This window comes from Dipodomys spectabilis, unplaced genomic scaffold, assembly GCF_019054845.1.
Source record: "Dipodomys spectabilis isolate Male_0828 unplaced genomic scaffold, ASM1905484v1 ptg000145l, whole genome shotgun sequence".
NCBI classification, from domain to species: Eukaryota; Metazoa; Chordata; class Mammalia; order Rodentia; family Heteromyidae; genus Dipodomys; species Dipodomys spectabilis.
The window spans coordinates 7,145,959-7,161,114 of NW_024870822.1; the positions used below are offsets into that span (position 1 = coordinate 7,145,959).

At 36.8% G+C, this 15,156-nt stretch overlaps 1 protein-coding gene across 3 annotated transcripts in view; it reads right to left on the reverse strand.

Moving 5' to 3' along the window:
• Dnajc24 (DnaJ heat shock protein family (Hsp40) member C24) overlaps positions 1–14,699 on the reverse strand; it is a 39,839-nt gene extending 25,140 nt beyond the window's left edge. The window contains exons 1-2 of one of the 3 annotated variants that reach the window (XM_042691457.1): positions 14,621–14,699; positions 13,826–13,969 (exon numbers count right to left, since the gene is read on the reverse strand). In XM_042691457.1, the coding sequence (XP_042547391.1) occupies positions 13,826–13,936 (111 nt within the window). In that variant the 5' untranslated portion in view covers positions 13,937–13,969; positions 14,621–14,699. Of the gene's footprint in view, positions 1–13,825; positions 13,970–14,570 lie in introns of all 3 variants that reach the window. The other 2 variants (XM_042691455.1, XM_042691456.1) reach the window with 2 other exon arrangements.
• Between the last annotated feature and the right edge of the window lie 457 nt (positions 14,700–15,156).

Here is a 15,156-nt window from a genome sequence, read left to right on the forward strand (position 1 = left end):
CCTGATGAACTGCTTAGAGGATTTATTAAAATATCTCACAAAAATTAGTTTTCTTCACCCTGGATAATTGTATAAAACCTAAAAGCCTTCGAACTAATAATGCTTATTACAACAACCTTAACTGATCTCTTGCCAAAGAAAGATAAAGAAAAAATCCTAACAGGATAGCCACTAAAATCCACTCCCTCTCTGTTTCCATTCTTCAAACACTGTAAAAGCTATATTCAGCCCTTACCAATGTTTCCTAACTCCTTCCCTTTTCATGGTTTTCTCCCAAAGCAGCTTCCTCTGCTCTTACTGACCTCTGCTATTCAATTTTCCCTTGAAATATCTTCTAAACATCTCTCATAAGAGCTTTGGAGTACTGAGTGCTGATGAGTTACTGAAAAGGCAGGGCACTTTGTAAGGCCTTGCTTTCCTTACACCTGTGAAAGAGGTTTAAGGAACGGGAGGCCTGTCCTCAGGTACACTTTGCTGTGACATCACGCCTGTCATCATTTCACTAGAAAGCAAGACTAAAGTGTGGCTGGAAGGAAGCATGGGCATGAGGGTTTCTAAGAGTTCTCTACAAGGAAAGCAAGCGATCTGTCTTGGTCAGATTTGGACAATACAGCTATCTTTTTTTTTTTTTTGTCAGCTGTGGGGCTTGAACTCTGGGCTTGGGAGCTGTCCCTCAGCTCTTCAGCTCAAGGTGAGTGCTCTATGCTAGAGCCACAGCATTTATTGTTTATTGGAGGTAAGTGTCTCACGGACTTTCCTGCCCGGGCTGGCTTTGAACCTTGATCCTCAGATCTCAGCCTCCTTAGTAGCTAGGATTACAGGTGTGAGCCACCAGCGCCCAGCCAACACAGCTTTCTTATGCTATGGAACAACCTTTTACAAAGGACCTATCTGAGAATGAAAAAAAAATAGGTTCGAATCACCTTGTCTGATGGCCTCAAATACAGATAGGTCTTCACACAATACTTTCCCCTGGTCCTGCTTGCTGTGATTGGTAATTACTACCTTCACAGATTTACAAAAGCAAATGCTGAAGGGGAGAAAAGGGAAGAGCTTATTCTTGGATCATCAATTAGAATTCACTGCACAATTTTTCACATCTAAACTTAACTTTTCATGACTTTTGAAAACTAGAAATTCCTAAATTGATATATTCAAATAAAAGACAAGAAATACTAGTCCTCTTTTCCTAAACAAAAAATTTCTCCCCTAAATTAGGCATCATTTCAAATTGAGGTTGTTTTATAAAGCGTAAATTGCCTATGTTTGTTAACTGCTTCTAATTAGTAAACCTTTAAAACAAAACTGTTTTCACTTATAAAGAAACTGAAAGAGAAAATGCCTAATACTGTTACTGAAATTAGTATTAAGTTAAAATAACTGCTTTAACAAGTGGCAACAATAAAAATATATAATCTATGCATTCAGGTGTTATTAAAAAAAAAAAAGGTAACTGTCAAGAACAGTGGCACATGCTTGGAAACCTTAGCTGACAGGTTTAGATAGGAAGGTCAAGAGTTCCAGGCCAGCCTGAATAGCTAGTGAGACACTATCTTTAACAAAATAATGTATTAACAACAGACAAAGGGCTCATTGCTAAAATATACTTGGAACTCAAAAAATTAAATCCCCCATCAACAAATCCTCAAAGAAACAACTGCCCAATAAATAAGTGGGCTAAAGACTTAAAGAGAAACTTCTCTGAAGAGGAAATAAGAATGGCCAATAGAAATGCTCAACCTCTCTAGCCATAAAAGAAATGCAAACCAGGAAGTGCTGCTGTGGCTCAAGCCATAGAGCACTCACCTTGAGCTGAAGAACCCAAGGACAGCACCCAAGCCCAGAGTTCAAGCCCCAGGACAGACAAAAAAGAAAAAGAAAAGAATTGCAAATCAAAACAACATTGAGATTCCACCTCACTCTAGTTAGAATAGCTACACTCAAGAACTCTAATAACAACAGATGCTGGAGGGGATGTGGCCAAAAGGGAACCTTACTGCATTATTGGTGGGAGTGTAAACTTGTTCAACCACTTTGGAAAGTAGTATGGAGGTTCCTCAAAAGACTCCACATAGAGCTCCCCTATGACCCAGCAATCCCACTTTTGGGCATTTACCCAAATGATCACAAACAAGACCATACTAAAGCTACCAGCACAACTATGTTTATTGCAGCATTATTTACCCAGATGCCCCTCAATAGATGAATGGATCACGAAAATGTGGTATATATACACAATGGAATTCTATGCCTCCATTAGAAAGAATGACATTGCCCCATTTGTTAGGAAATGGAAATACTTGGAAAAAATTATATTAAGTGAAAGTAAGTCAGGCCCAAAGAAACATAGGTCCCATGGTTTCCCTTATTTGCAATAACTAGTGTATGTCTGAGACAAGCAGAAAAGCTCAGATAAGATGATGTTAAGCAAAATGAACCCCAAGATAGGGACACGAGTGGTTTTCTCTTCCTTGCTATTGTTTCTAATGTATTTATAAGGTACCATGTGATTTTTTTTGTTGCTTTGTATGTCCCTCCCCCATGGTATAACCCCTGTTTTCACTGTATTTTGATGTTGGTATAATTTGGGGAGGGGAAGGGAAAGAACAAAATGTTTAAATAGCGATACAGATTGACCCATTGCAATAATGAGATGTATAACAGGCTATGTCGAAAAATGAACTTTACAATTTAGGCAGGGGGGGGTGGCGTAGGGGGGGTGGGAAGGTGTAGTTGAGGAGGTAGGAGGGATGGGATGGTAGGGGAAAAACAAAGGAGGAGGCAACAATTCTGGATAAAGAATGTACTCATTACCTTGCTCATGTAACTGTAACCCCTCTGTACAGTATTTTCACAATAAAAAAATTACTTTAAAAAATGTATTAATACCCCTCCTTCTCCTCTAATTTTCTGCCAAACTACCAAACCTAATGAGTATGATCCTAATTTGTTTATTGACCTATCATTCACATACTGTAAGATTTTTCAAGATGAAAAATTTGGGTTTTATAAAAGATAACACTTATGCAACTATCATCATTATGTAATTTCAGTTCATTTTCATCACTCCTGTAAGAAGTCATTATTTTTTACTCCATCAGAAGTCATTATTTTTGTTCCCCTTACCTTAGCAACCACTAATCTACTCTCATCTCTGCAGATTTGCGTATTATGGACAGGAAACACACATTCAAATAAACTGCAAAGAAAATTCATCATTTTTGTTTATTTGCTGTGCGGGTATGTGATGAAAAATTATACTTAATTTTTAAGTACTTGCAAAATTTTCTTTCTTAGTTCTTTTGGAACTGTTGGTGAATCATTAATAATTTAAAAGTCTGCATACAAAAATAAAATGCTCTCCTAGAATTTATAATCTAGTTATGTGACATTAGCCACCCTTAAGGAATCAATATAAATAGTACTTTGAATTTAATTAGAATGTGACATACAGTATAGTTCCATGGTTCTTAAAGACTGTTAAGTGATGTTTTAGTGTTTTTATATGGCCAACCATATTGACAAAGTAATGAGTAAGAAAGGATCCCTTTGTCTACCAGAATCTTGGCTAGCTATATTCTTTCAAAGATCCATTTTCATAGCAATAATATTTTTGAGACCATTAGTCTTTTTAAAAAAAATCAAACAGAGAGGCTCATTCTACATACACTGGTAGCTCCAAAAAAGAAAAAGAGAAAAAGGAAGGAGGAGGAATATAGGGGTAGCAGTAGAAAGGAAGGAGAAGATGAAAAGGTGGTGAAGGAAGGAGATATAAAGGGCACAGGGATATGGAGAATTAAAGATAAGAAAGAATAATAAAGCAGAGGAAGAGAAACCACAAGGGGAAAAAAGGGAAGAGACTGAAACACACTAAAGGAAAACAGAGATACAATATTTATTGATGTTTTTCAAGTAAAGAGCTAAATCTGTGGCAACCACATTCAGAGAAATGGGGGAAAAATCTAAGAGGTAGAATGAAATTTTGTTGTATAATTAAATCTGGCAAACCTCAACTGTAGTATACTTTGAATTTTGAGATTACTTAACTCTAAAATATAATCCTAAACTGATTCATTTTAGTTTTCTTTTGAAACATGTGCACATATGTAGCATAACTTCTATTTGTTTATGATGTACACATGATATGAAAACAATTTTAAATCCTTTGCAGATACCTACTGACAAAATAGCTATCAAATAAGCCTTCAATGACATACTCAATATGAGCTAGAGAGTATTCTATGATAAACACTGTCTCCAAGCTCCCCAAATGATAATAAGTAGTAGAGCATTGGTTGATTTATTTCCCTTGCTTGTTTGGTTTAAGGAAGACCTGTTTCTCTGTATAATTAAAAACCTAAGAAACAGATGCAAAACTAGAGTCATCCTTGCAAAGTGAGGACAGTGATGCACATGCAGAGACCCTATAGAGCTGCTTTCCTACAGCAACTCAGGGATCTGCTCGATGCTATGTTCTGTCAGTGCTTTCATCCTCTTCTTTCATTAATTGATCATTCAATGATACCAGTACACTGGCTTTGAATTCCCACAAGCACTTTACCGTTGTGATAGAGAAGATATGAGAAGGTAAATATGATAGATTAACTCTATCTCATATTTGAGTCAGCTCTAAAATGTTTTTCGTTTGTTTTTTTTTTGGTTGGTCATGGGGCCTGAACTCTGGGCCTGGGCGCTGTCCCTCAGCTGTTCAGCTCAAGTCTAGCACTCTACCATTTGAGCCACAGCACTACTTCCGGCTTTTTCTGCTTTTGTGGTGCTGAGGTGCTGAGAGCCTTATGCAGGCAAGGCAAGCACTCTATCTCTGAGCCACCTTCCCAGCCCCCCGCCTTTTTTTCCCTTTTTTTTTTTTTGGTGGGAGGTATTACTGGGGTTTGAACTCTGGGCCTAGAAATTGTTAGGCTGGCACTGGACCACTTATGTCATACTTCTGTTCCTCAGAGAGAAACTCTCTGAACTGCTGGCCTTGACCCATAGCTCTGAAAAGTTCTGTCTCATGAGTAGATAAGATTATAAACATTAACCACTGGCATCCTGTTTTAAACTCTTTCTATAAAAGTTATCTATTTCTTTTTTACAGAAATGTTTCCATGAGTCCCAAAATATACAAATTTCCCTTAAATAAAAATATTATTTCTATTGATTTAATTTTACAAGTTACAGGAAACCACAATGGGAATGATATGTATATGAAGCATTGACATTTTCTTTTTTTTTTTTTTTTTTGTCGGTCGTGGGGCTTGAACTCCGGGCCTGGGCGCTGTCCCTCAGCTCTTCAGCTCAAGGCAAGCACTCTACCATTTGAGCTACAGCGCCACTTCCAAGCATTGACATTTTCATACACAGTATATGAAATGGTAGGACTAAACATACCAGACTTGAGAGGTAGTGACAATCTTTAATTCCCACTACTTAGGGATGAGGGAAATTTATCTAAAATAAAACTCAATAATAAGACAGGTTGCCTTAACACTGATAAAAATGGAGTTTAGTAAAGAGGAAGCATTTAATAATTGTTAAATTTAATGAACATAATGTGCTACTTTTTGAGATAAAGAGCTAAGTTAGCTTCTTAGGATAACAAGAAAACACATATCCTCTGAGATAATTTTTGGTTTTCATCACTGCAAATCACTGTTATTATGAAGCAGCTGTTAAAGAAATGCTGTAAGACTGTGCAGTAGTAATTCTCTAATGAATCTGTGTATAGTGTACAGAAGCAAAGAGAAACATGCATCAATATAGGGTTAGGCTTTCTTCTTTGGTTCTGTTTGTGAGGTGCCTACTTGCTCAAAAGAAGAGTTAGGAATAAAAGTACTGCAATGTGTGTAGTTTATACCCTGACACCACATTAAGACTATAACATCTGAAAAAGACAATTCCAAAGGTAAAGACAGTCAAGTGCAACACACTACTGCCACCTAATGCTTAGTAAAATATTGCCTAAACAAATCAGTCAACCATTCATTGTCTTCTCCAAGTAAACAAATAAAACATGATTTTAAAATAAATTTAAATTTTTAAGGCTTTCTGGTTTGGACAGAGAAAATATAATTCACATTAATCTGGCATACCAAAAATGTGTTGTTTGTCCTTTGAAATCTACTTATTTACCACCTTATTTCCAGCTAGATACGTGCTAGCCATTAAGACTCAATGATAACTACAAACAGGATCCCTGTTCTTAAGGGACTCACAGTCTAGTGGGAAAAAGATGACATGTAATGAGTAATTATAATGCCATGGTTAGGATGAGGTGCTAAGACAAGATGACAGCATTAAAAATGTGTTTCTTTTAGAGTATATCAGAGAAGGTTTTGTAATAAAGGTGTTACTCAAGTTAGGGGGATTGAACAGGAAGTCAGACTGGAGAAACTATGGAATAGTGGAAGGGAAACTTCATTCTACAAAGAGAAATAACAACGTGAAGACAGGAAAGAACTAATATATGTACTAATATAGTACTAATACTATATGTCAGGGTTATAAACAGAAGAACTGCAGGATGAATTGAGGATGAGTAAAAAGAAAGACTAGATAGGGAAAACCAATGGGTAATACTGCCCTCCAGCCTCCCTAACCATCCTCCTCCTAGCATCCTGCCTAATCCATCCTAGAATCACAGTGTAGTTTGTCTTTTAAACAAAAATATGACTATGTTTCTACTATGCAAAAAAAAATGTGGAATGCTCAGTAGAGCAAGCTTACATGTCTTGGCATTCTAATAAACAAAGTTCCTGTTTGATTTAAAGACACATATTTTCCTGACTTTCATGTTAACTTACTTAGAAAAGGAACAACTTTTTCAATAAAATGCAAGAATAACCAGGATTATGAAGAACTCATTTCTGAACCAAAAGATACATTAGTATGGGTTAACTGAGGCTTTTCTTCAGTCATTTTGTGACCTGCTAGCTTTTAGGGCTATTATTTCCTCTTTCCTAAGAAAAATATTCTTTAGTAGGTGTACATTCTTATGTATCTCATTTTGTTTTTCTGATAATTTCCTTTGTCTAAGAAATCTTATTTTTCCTGATCCCAATATTCTCTTTTATAACACTATTGGAAGCTTCAAGAATATGCCTTCCAATTTACTGAAAACCTCAAGTGAAAATATTCCACATCTCTTTCCCTTAGAGCTCATACTCTAATACCTGAGTCACACCTCTACTTCTTATTGCAACACTTTGGGCTGAATTATTATTATTTCTACTCAAGGCTGGCACTTCTACCAAGTGAAGTACACTTTTACTTTCTGCTCCACATTTCTGGCTGAATGGAATTATCTCAGTGGACAGGCATTGACTAAAAGATTAATAAACAGCTGAATCTTTAAGGATTAATAAAAAAGGGAATAGGTAAAAGAACAAGGATAGTCTATTATATTGTATGCTATTCTATTTCAGCAAAACCTAGAGCAATTCAGCCAACATATGTAGTAAGAGTACATGAAGCTGCTGCTACCATGGACAGAAAAATAAGCTTAACTCTTCAGCTAAGAGTTAAGCACAGCAATAAGTAACTAAAGAGAGGACCTATAAGGATGGAGACTTCTCTTTTAACTGTAAGAGAAAAGTTCAGACGTTATCTATATTTGTATCTTTTTTTGGGGGGAGGCTGGGTCTCCTCATAGAATAGGAAGGAACAGGAAAGAATGGAAAGAGAAATTCCTTTTCCAATGATGATGAGGCCAAATCATTCAGACTACTTTCCTCAATAAGTAAAACTACAAACCCCAGGTAAAACTTATCTTTAAATATCTCTCATCAGTTGACAAGACAGGAAGGCCAAGATTGAAGGGTAAATTAATAATCAAGAACAAAGGATAAAAGGTGTTTTTGTCTTGAGGCTTAAAAACATATCAGAGCCATGTGCTGGTGGCTCACACCTGTAATCTTGGCTACTCAGGAGGCTGAGTTCTGAGGACTGCAGTTCAAAGCCAGCCTAGGCAAGAAAGTCCATGAGAGTCTTATCTCCAATAAACCACTAGTGGTGCTGTGGCTCAAGTGGTAGAGCGCTTGCTGAAGAGCTGAGGGACTGCCCAGGCCCAGAGTTTAAGCCCCACAACTGACAAAAAAAAACAAAAAAAAAACCATATCAGAGGCTGGCAGAAGGAAAAATGACATGTTACTGGAATAGAAACCACAAAAGCTGAAACTGATGGTAACCTGTGATCTAAACTCTTGCTGTTCAGAGGAGATCCACTCTTTTGTAGTACCAAAGGGGCGAGTTTGATAGGTGTAGGATATATTCCCAAACCTACCACATACTAGTTTTTTTTCTTTTTACAATACAGCAACCTGGGGGTAGGATTTCTCTTCTACAAACTACAAGCAAAATGCCGTGAAATTTTTTTCTCTCACTCCTGAGATCTGACAATAGTACTAATTCCTCCACATATGACTGAACATTTACAGTGAAAAGCAGTTTTTGATAGGGTCAATGGCAATATGAAAATTCCATTTAATCAAAACTCTTGAAATCTTTACATTGTTATGTACCATGTCTGAAGTTTCATGAATACAACATAGTTCCTGCCAACAGCTCCTGGAACTCTGGAATCTCTGGAGGGAAGAGTGTCTTCTGTATGCTAAAGACAATTCATAATGGGAGTGATCACCAGAAAAACTAAGACAGTACAAGTCAATAGAGACTTTCTCTCCTATCTCCCAACCTCCTAAAAGGAGAAAGGGGCTGAAATTGAACTGATCACCCATAATATGATCCAATATTTAATCAATCATGCCTACTTAAGAAAGCTTCCAACAAACTACAAAACACAAGAGCTCAGATAAGTCCAGGTTGTGATAAAGAACACATCCATGTGCTATATGGGAATGTAAGCTCCTGTATTTGAGGCCTTTTCAGAATTCACCCTTTACAACTCTTCATCTAGCTATTGACATGTATTCCTTAAAACATCCATTGTACTAAATATAGTAAATATAGTTTCTTTGAGTTCTGTGAGCCACTGTAGCAAATTAGGTTAAACTAAGAAATGGATCGTAGGAATCCTGAATTGTGTGCATTAAGGCATTTCTTAATTAGTCCAGGACAATTTTTGGTAAAAATGAGGAAGGCAAGGAAAGATAAATTTCTTAAAGAATATATTTTTACATTTGTCAGGAATAATAAGTAGTGAATATCATTAGTAATAAAGTTTGGTAATAATAAATCAGGTTTTACAAGGCCGCCTTTCATACCAGGTTTTTGGGTGGCATTTTCATTTATTTCTACAAATAATTTGCTGGGTCATACTACACAGTCCTTTAGTCAATGGGGCTAATTAACACAATTGTTTTCCATTTTTTAAACACTTAACCGAGGCTATTAACAAAATCACAGAGTCTCAGAATTGTGTGTTTGAGTTGTCCTCTAATAAGATAGGCCAAAAATTCAAATTTCAACTGCTACTCAGTGCTACATAGCTTTCCAGGGTTGTCAATAATTTTTGTTCCTAGATACAACTGAATCTTTTTTTTTTTTTTAAATCATTCAACAGCTTTCTTGACTCCTCAAGAATATTTACAATGGATTATTGGTTACATGGTCATTTCGGCTTTAAGTGACTCAATTTTCTCCTGATTAGATGCCCATTATTTCTGGCTATTTCAGTTTTTGAAATTGTATTGTAAAGGTATATCACAGAGGGTTACAGTTACATACATAAGATAATGAGTGCATTTCTTGTTGAACATTGTTACCTCCCTTTGTTTTTCTCTCCCATTTTCCCTCCCCCACAATCATAACCCCCAATTGTAAAGTTCATTTCTTTTTGTCTTTTGTCTCACCATTTTGTTATTCCCCTTCCCTTTCCCAAATCAGATAAACATATATACAAGACACAGTATACCAAAATCAAAAACAGTGACAACAGGGTATAAAGCATTACTCCTTGGTTTAATGGCTATAATGGAGATATTCTTTTTTGTTTCTTCCTACTACAGAATATCAGTTGACTTAAAAGATTTAGTTTTCAACAACATGAAATGAACCCTAACATCTAGCATCCTTTTCTGTTAGCAGTTCAGTTTCCTCACATATTGTTGAGGAACTACCTTTATCAATTTGTCTATATTACACTATTAATAAGGCTTCAGATTACCCCAACATAGCCAAGTGTGTCTTCTTGTGCAATTGAATTTTACTTTTAACCAGCAGGAAGAAACCATTTATTAGAGAAAAAGTGGCAGTAGAGAGAAGAGCAATGGTGTCCTAACAGACTGTTCTGGTTGTGAATGAGGTGCCAGCCATCTTGATTTCTTTTTCTTAGTCCTTCTAAGCCCCTTTTGCACTTGTTCTAAGTCTTATAATAGTTTACACCTAAGTAATTTGTTAATTTTCTTGCATCCTGTATGACACCTGAATGACAGCTGACCAGTGAGCTATGCCAACAAAAGTTACAGTGCTCAATACAGGTAAATTCAGAAGAGTAGAACTTCTCATTTTGGGGGGGTGGGGATTGTTGGTTGTGGGGCTTGAACTCTGGGCCTGGGCACTGTTCCTCAGCTGTTCAGCTCAAGGTAAGCGCTGTACCCCTTGGGTCACACCACCACTTCCAGTTTTCTGGTGGTTTATTGGAGATAAGAGTCTTACAAACTTTCCTGCCCAGGCTAGCTCTGAACGGTGATCTCACATCTCAGCCACCTGAGTAGCTAAGATTTCAGGCATGAGCCCCCATTGCTTGGATGAACTTCTGATTTTTTTTTTTTTCTTGTCAGTCGTGGGGCTTGAACTCTGGGCTTAGGTGCTATCCCTCAGCTCTTCAACTCAAGGCCAGTGCTGCTTGAGCCACAGCACTACTTCTGGTTTTCTAGTGGTTTATTGGAGAGTCTTACAGACTTTCCTGCCCGGGCTAGCTTTGGACCATGATCCTCAGATCTCAGCTCCTGAGTAGCTAGGATTACAGGCATGAGTCACCAGTGCTCAGCTCTGATTTTTATTTATAACATTCTCAGACTTTTTTTTCCTCACAAAACTCTTTTTAATTAATTCCTTTCTTAATAATTGAGATGATTTTGCTTTGTAGTGAGAAGTCCTGTTCAAAGAACTGTTCTTAGCTCCTTTTGTTTATTCCTTTTCTTTTTTTTTTGTTTCTTCCTTTTCTGATGTGGTAATTTTCCTGAGTGTAGCTGAGATGTTCTATCTTGTTTTTCAAGCTTAATGATTAATGCTAATACGTTTAAGACTTAATGCTAATCTATATATATAATCTATATAATAAATGGGATTTTATACTCATCCAATATTAAGAATAAGAACATCTTACACACTCCTGCCTCAAATTACAAGGATTTTCTTAAAGATTATGGGACATATTATAATAGCAGCCTGTACTTTTCCAATACAATAATTCTTTTGCAGATGAAAGATATCTTGCAATGTTATCAGCATCAAATCAATCTGACAAAACTTTATCTTCAGTAAACAGATGATAACTACAAAAAATGTGAAATAATATAGCTAATCATTCTGCACCCTGGACCAATTTAAAGCAAAGGTTTGTAATTCAAATTGTTATTAACAGAAAACAAAAATTTTTTTACAGATTAGTTTGCAAGGAGAAAAGAAACCAGTGTACTCTTACAATAAGTCTCATACACTGTGAGGAAATGCTTTTATTTTTATATAGTAAATTATCTGGCAATAGACTTAATGATATATGAAATAAGTATCTTTAAAGCTAATTCTGTGCCTTAGATTAACATGTTTTTAAGGCATTTAAAAATATTTCAATGAATTGATAGAATTTTTCAGAACCAGAACATTAAATATACACTATACTTACAAAAACTGAAATAAAGAAATAGGATTTACTAAATCAACATGTATTATAAACTCAGCAACCTACAATTTAGCAATTATGTAGGAGTTGTTAAATTCAAAGACTTCTGAATCTGGAAATATACATGTAATAAATGTGCCTTTTTATAAAATAAGATACAGAATGGTATTAGTCAAATGAAATTTTATTCCCCAAGTGTTTTCTGACCTTGTTGAAAAACACACATCACAAAAATATGTGGAAAACAAAATAAGAGCTTCAGAAGCCTGGTTTAATTTTTTAAAAACTTCTTATAAATGGCTGAGCACCAGCGGCTCAGGCTTGTAATACTAGCTACTCAGGAGGCTGAATCTGAGGATCTTGGTCCAAAGTCAGCCCAGGCAAGAAAGTCCATGAGACTATCTCCAATTAACCATAAGAAAACTGAAGTGGTACTGTGGTTCAAGTGGTAGAGCACTAGCCTTGAGCTGAAGAGCATAGGGACAGCGCCCAGACCCAGAGTCCAAGCCACACAACCCATATTAAAAACAAACAAACAAACAAACAAAACTTCTTATAAATGTGACAAATCTTTCTTAAATCTTTTAGAAACTTGTATGGTCATATGTACATACCTTTTGAGCTTTTCTGCTCATCTGATAAGGTTAGCCTAGACATATGCTAATTATTGTACATAAGAGAAATCATGGGACCTATATTTCTTTGGATCTGGATTACTTCACTTAATATGATTTTTTCCAAGTCTTTCCATTTCCTAATACATGGGGTAGTGTCATTCTTTCTGCAGGAAGCATGTAAGATGATGCTAAGCGAAATGAACCCCAAAATATGGGCACAAGAGGTTTCTCTTTGTTGTTGTTGTTTTTCATGTACTATGTGATTTTTTTTGTTTCTTTTATATGTTTCTTCCCCTTACGGTATATCCCCTGTTGTCACTGTATTTGATTTTGGTGGGGAAATGTAATGGGGCCAATCTACCATAGACTGGAACCTCTGAAACCATACACCAGAATGAACCTTTCTTTATGAGTTATCTCAGACACTCATTACAGTAATGGAAAGCTGACTAACACAGTATCCAATTCAGAACTACTCAGGAAAGTTGAAATGTAAAGCCTAAAGTGAAAGACTGTAAGAAGTAAATTCACTCACGTAGAGGCCAGAGAAACTGAAGAACTGAACATATTAAATACCTTTGAGAATTAAGGACTAAACAAGAAACAGTCTAGTTGAGACTTAAAAATAAAAAAACCACCCAAAACAAACAAAAACTAGTTAGAAGACAAGTCTTCTCCTCACATAAATCAGCCATCCACTCTCTCCTACCAGAGGAGAAAACTGTAGATTTGGGGTCTAGAAGGTCTAGAGTCAGGAATATCAGGCCCAGTGTTGAGGGCAAGAATGCAATGTAGTAAAATAAACAGCTCTTACATACAAAACAAGATGCGGGTAAAATTACTTTTGATAACGTCTGCTGAAATATGTATATGTTCAACATATAACCAATATAAAAAGTTTTCTAGATTTTTTTGCATTCATTTAATGAACTGAATTCTCAAAATCCAATGTGTATTTTATACTTAAAACAAATTACAATTTAGACTAGCCAAAACTCAAGGGCTCAACAGCCACATATCTAGTGGCTACTGAATACACTATTTTGTGGACATTTTTATACGCATCTACACAGATTATGTCTTTTGATTAAGTCTTTTAATCTTCCCTGAGCCATATTTACAGGAAATTAGTTTAAGTTCTCACAGGGAGTGAGAGTCTGAGGATTCTAATTCAGTCAGCCAGGATCAGATTTCCTTTTCCTAACTACTGCACTATCCTACATCAAATCAATCTTTTTTAATTTTTATTTTTAGTTGTATTATTGAATTTTTCAATACACCAAATACTTTTACTCTTATTGATATCACACACACACACACACACACACATATAAACAGTTTTATGATCACATTTATAATTGATCTACACACACCCATGACGTAAAATCAGAAAGAAAAAACTTACCATTAATACAAGTTTTTGATATTTTTGTTTTAGGTCAGCTACATCTGCAGATGGGTCTGCTCCCAGAATACTGTACCAATCCTTTTTCGGTGTCTGCTTAAACGCCATCATTACTTGAACAAGAAATGATCTTTCCAGATCAGCTGAACAGAAACATTAAAATGACAACCTATTACAGTCTGCAAGTATGTAAAAAAAAAAAAAACCAAAAACACTTTTTTTCTAGTTCTTTAAAATTTGCATGAGTAAATCACAATCATACAGCAACCTTGAATAAAACACCTATTTTCATCTTTAAATGCTCTAGATATTTCAGATACAACGAAACAGGTATGCAAAACCTTAACTATTAGATATTTCATGATAAATACTTTCCTTCTTCATGAACATACAATAGCATGAAAACTAGAACTTTACGAAAGGCCTGCGTGGTGGGTGAACATATTTTTTTCTGCTTTTCTTATGGTAAAACCCGGCAGAGAAGCTCTCACTCAACACATCAGAGGAGCTTAATATTTACAAGAGAAAAAAAAGAAGCAAAAACAGGAAAACATCCACATGGGCAAGCGTCCCCCCCAGAGACTGGACAGACGCCAAGACGTGGCAAAGAGCGACCCCGAAACTGTCCACGCGAGGACAGACGGCGGCGGGCTGGGAGTCCCAGAAAGGAGGCCACCTTTTCCCAGCGGGAGCTCCCCCAAGATGAGGAGCTGGGACCCACCCGGGTAATTCAGTCAGCTCTTACCAGTCATATGCGGGTACCTTTCCCAGGTCTCACACTTGATCCGACTTAGCAAACTTCACATCGCCAGGGAGTTGCCACTTGTCTGCCGGCCACCGACCAGAACTAGGAACCGGCTTCTCCTTCCGCCGGAAATCGCTTCTATGACGTCACCACGTCTCCATTCCAAGCATCAGTTGACCGGCCGCCACCAATCGAAAGGGCTCTTCCTCCTCCTTCCCCGCCCCCCTCCTGCCGCGACTCGGTCGCCATGGTAACCAGTCACCGTTTGCGGGGAGACTACTGGTAGCAGTAAGTGCCTGAGGTTGGGGAGGGGAGCAAACAGCTTTCCCTCAATCTGCACAATTCGCTTTAATTCTCCTCTGTCCTACCTCAACGACGATCATTTCTGTCCTCCTCGTCTACGAGCACCCTACCCCGACCCTAGATCTCTTCACCTTCTTCAGGCCTCTTTATTTTTTTTATTATTATTTTTTTTATTGTGAAAATACCATACAGAGGGGTTACAATTACATGGGCAAGATAATGAGTACATTTCTTATCAAGCATTGTAGCCTCCTCCTTTGTTTCCCCTTCCCATTCCTTCCCA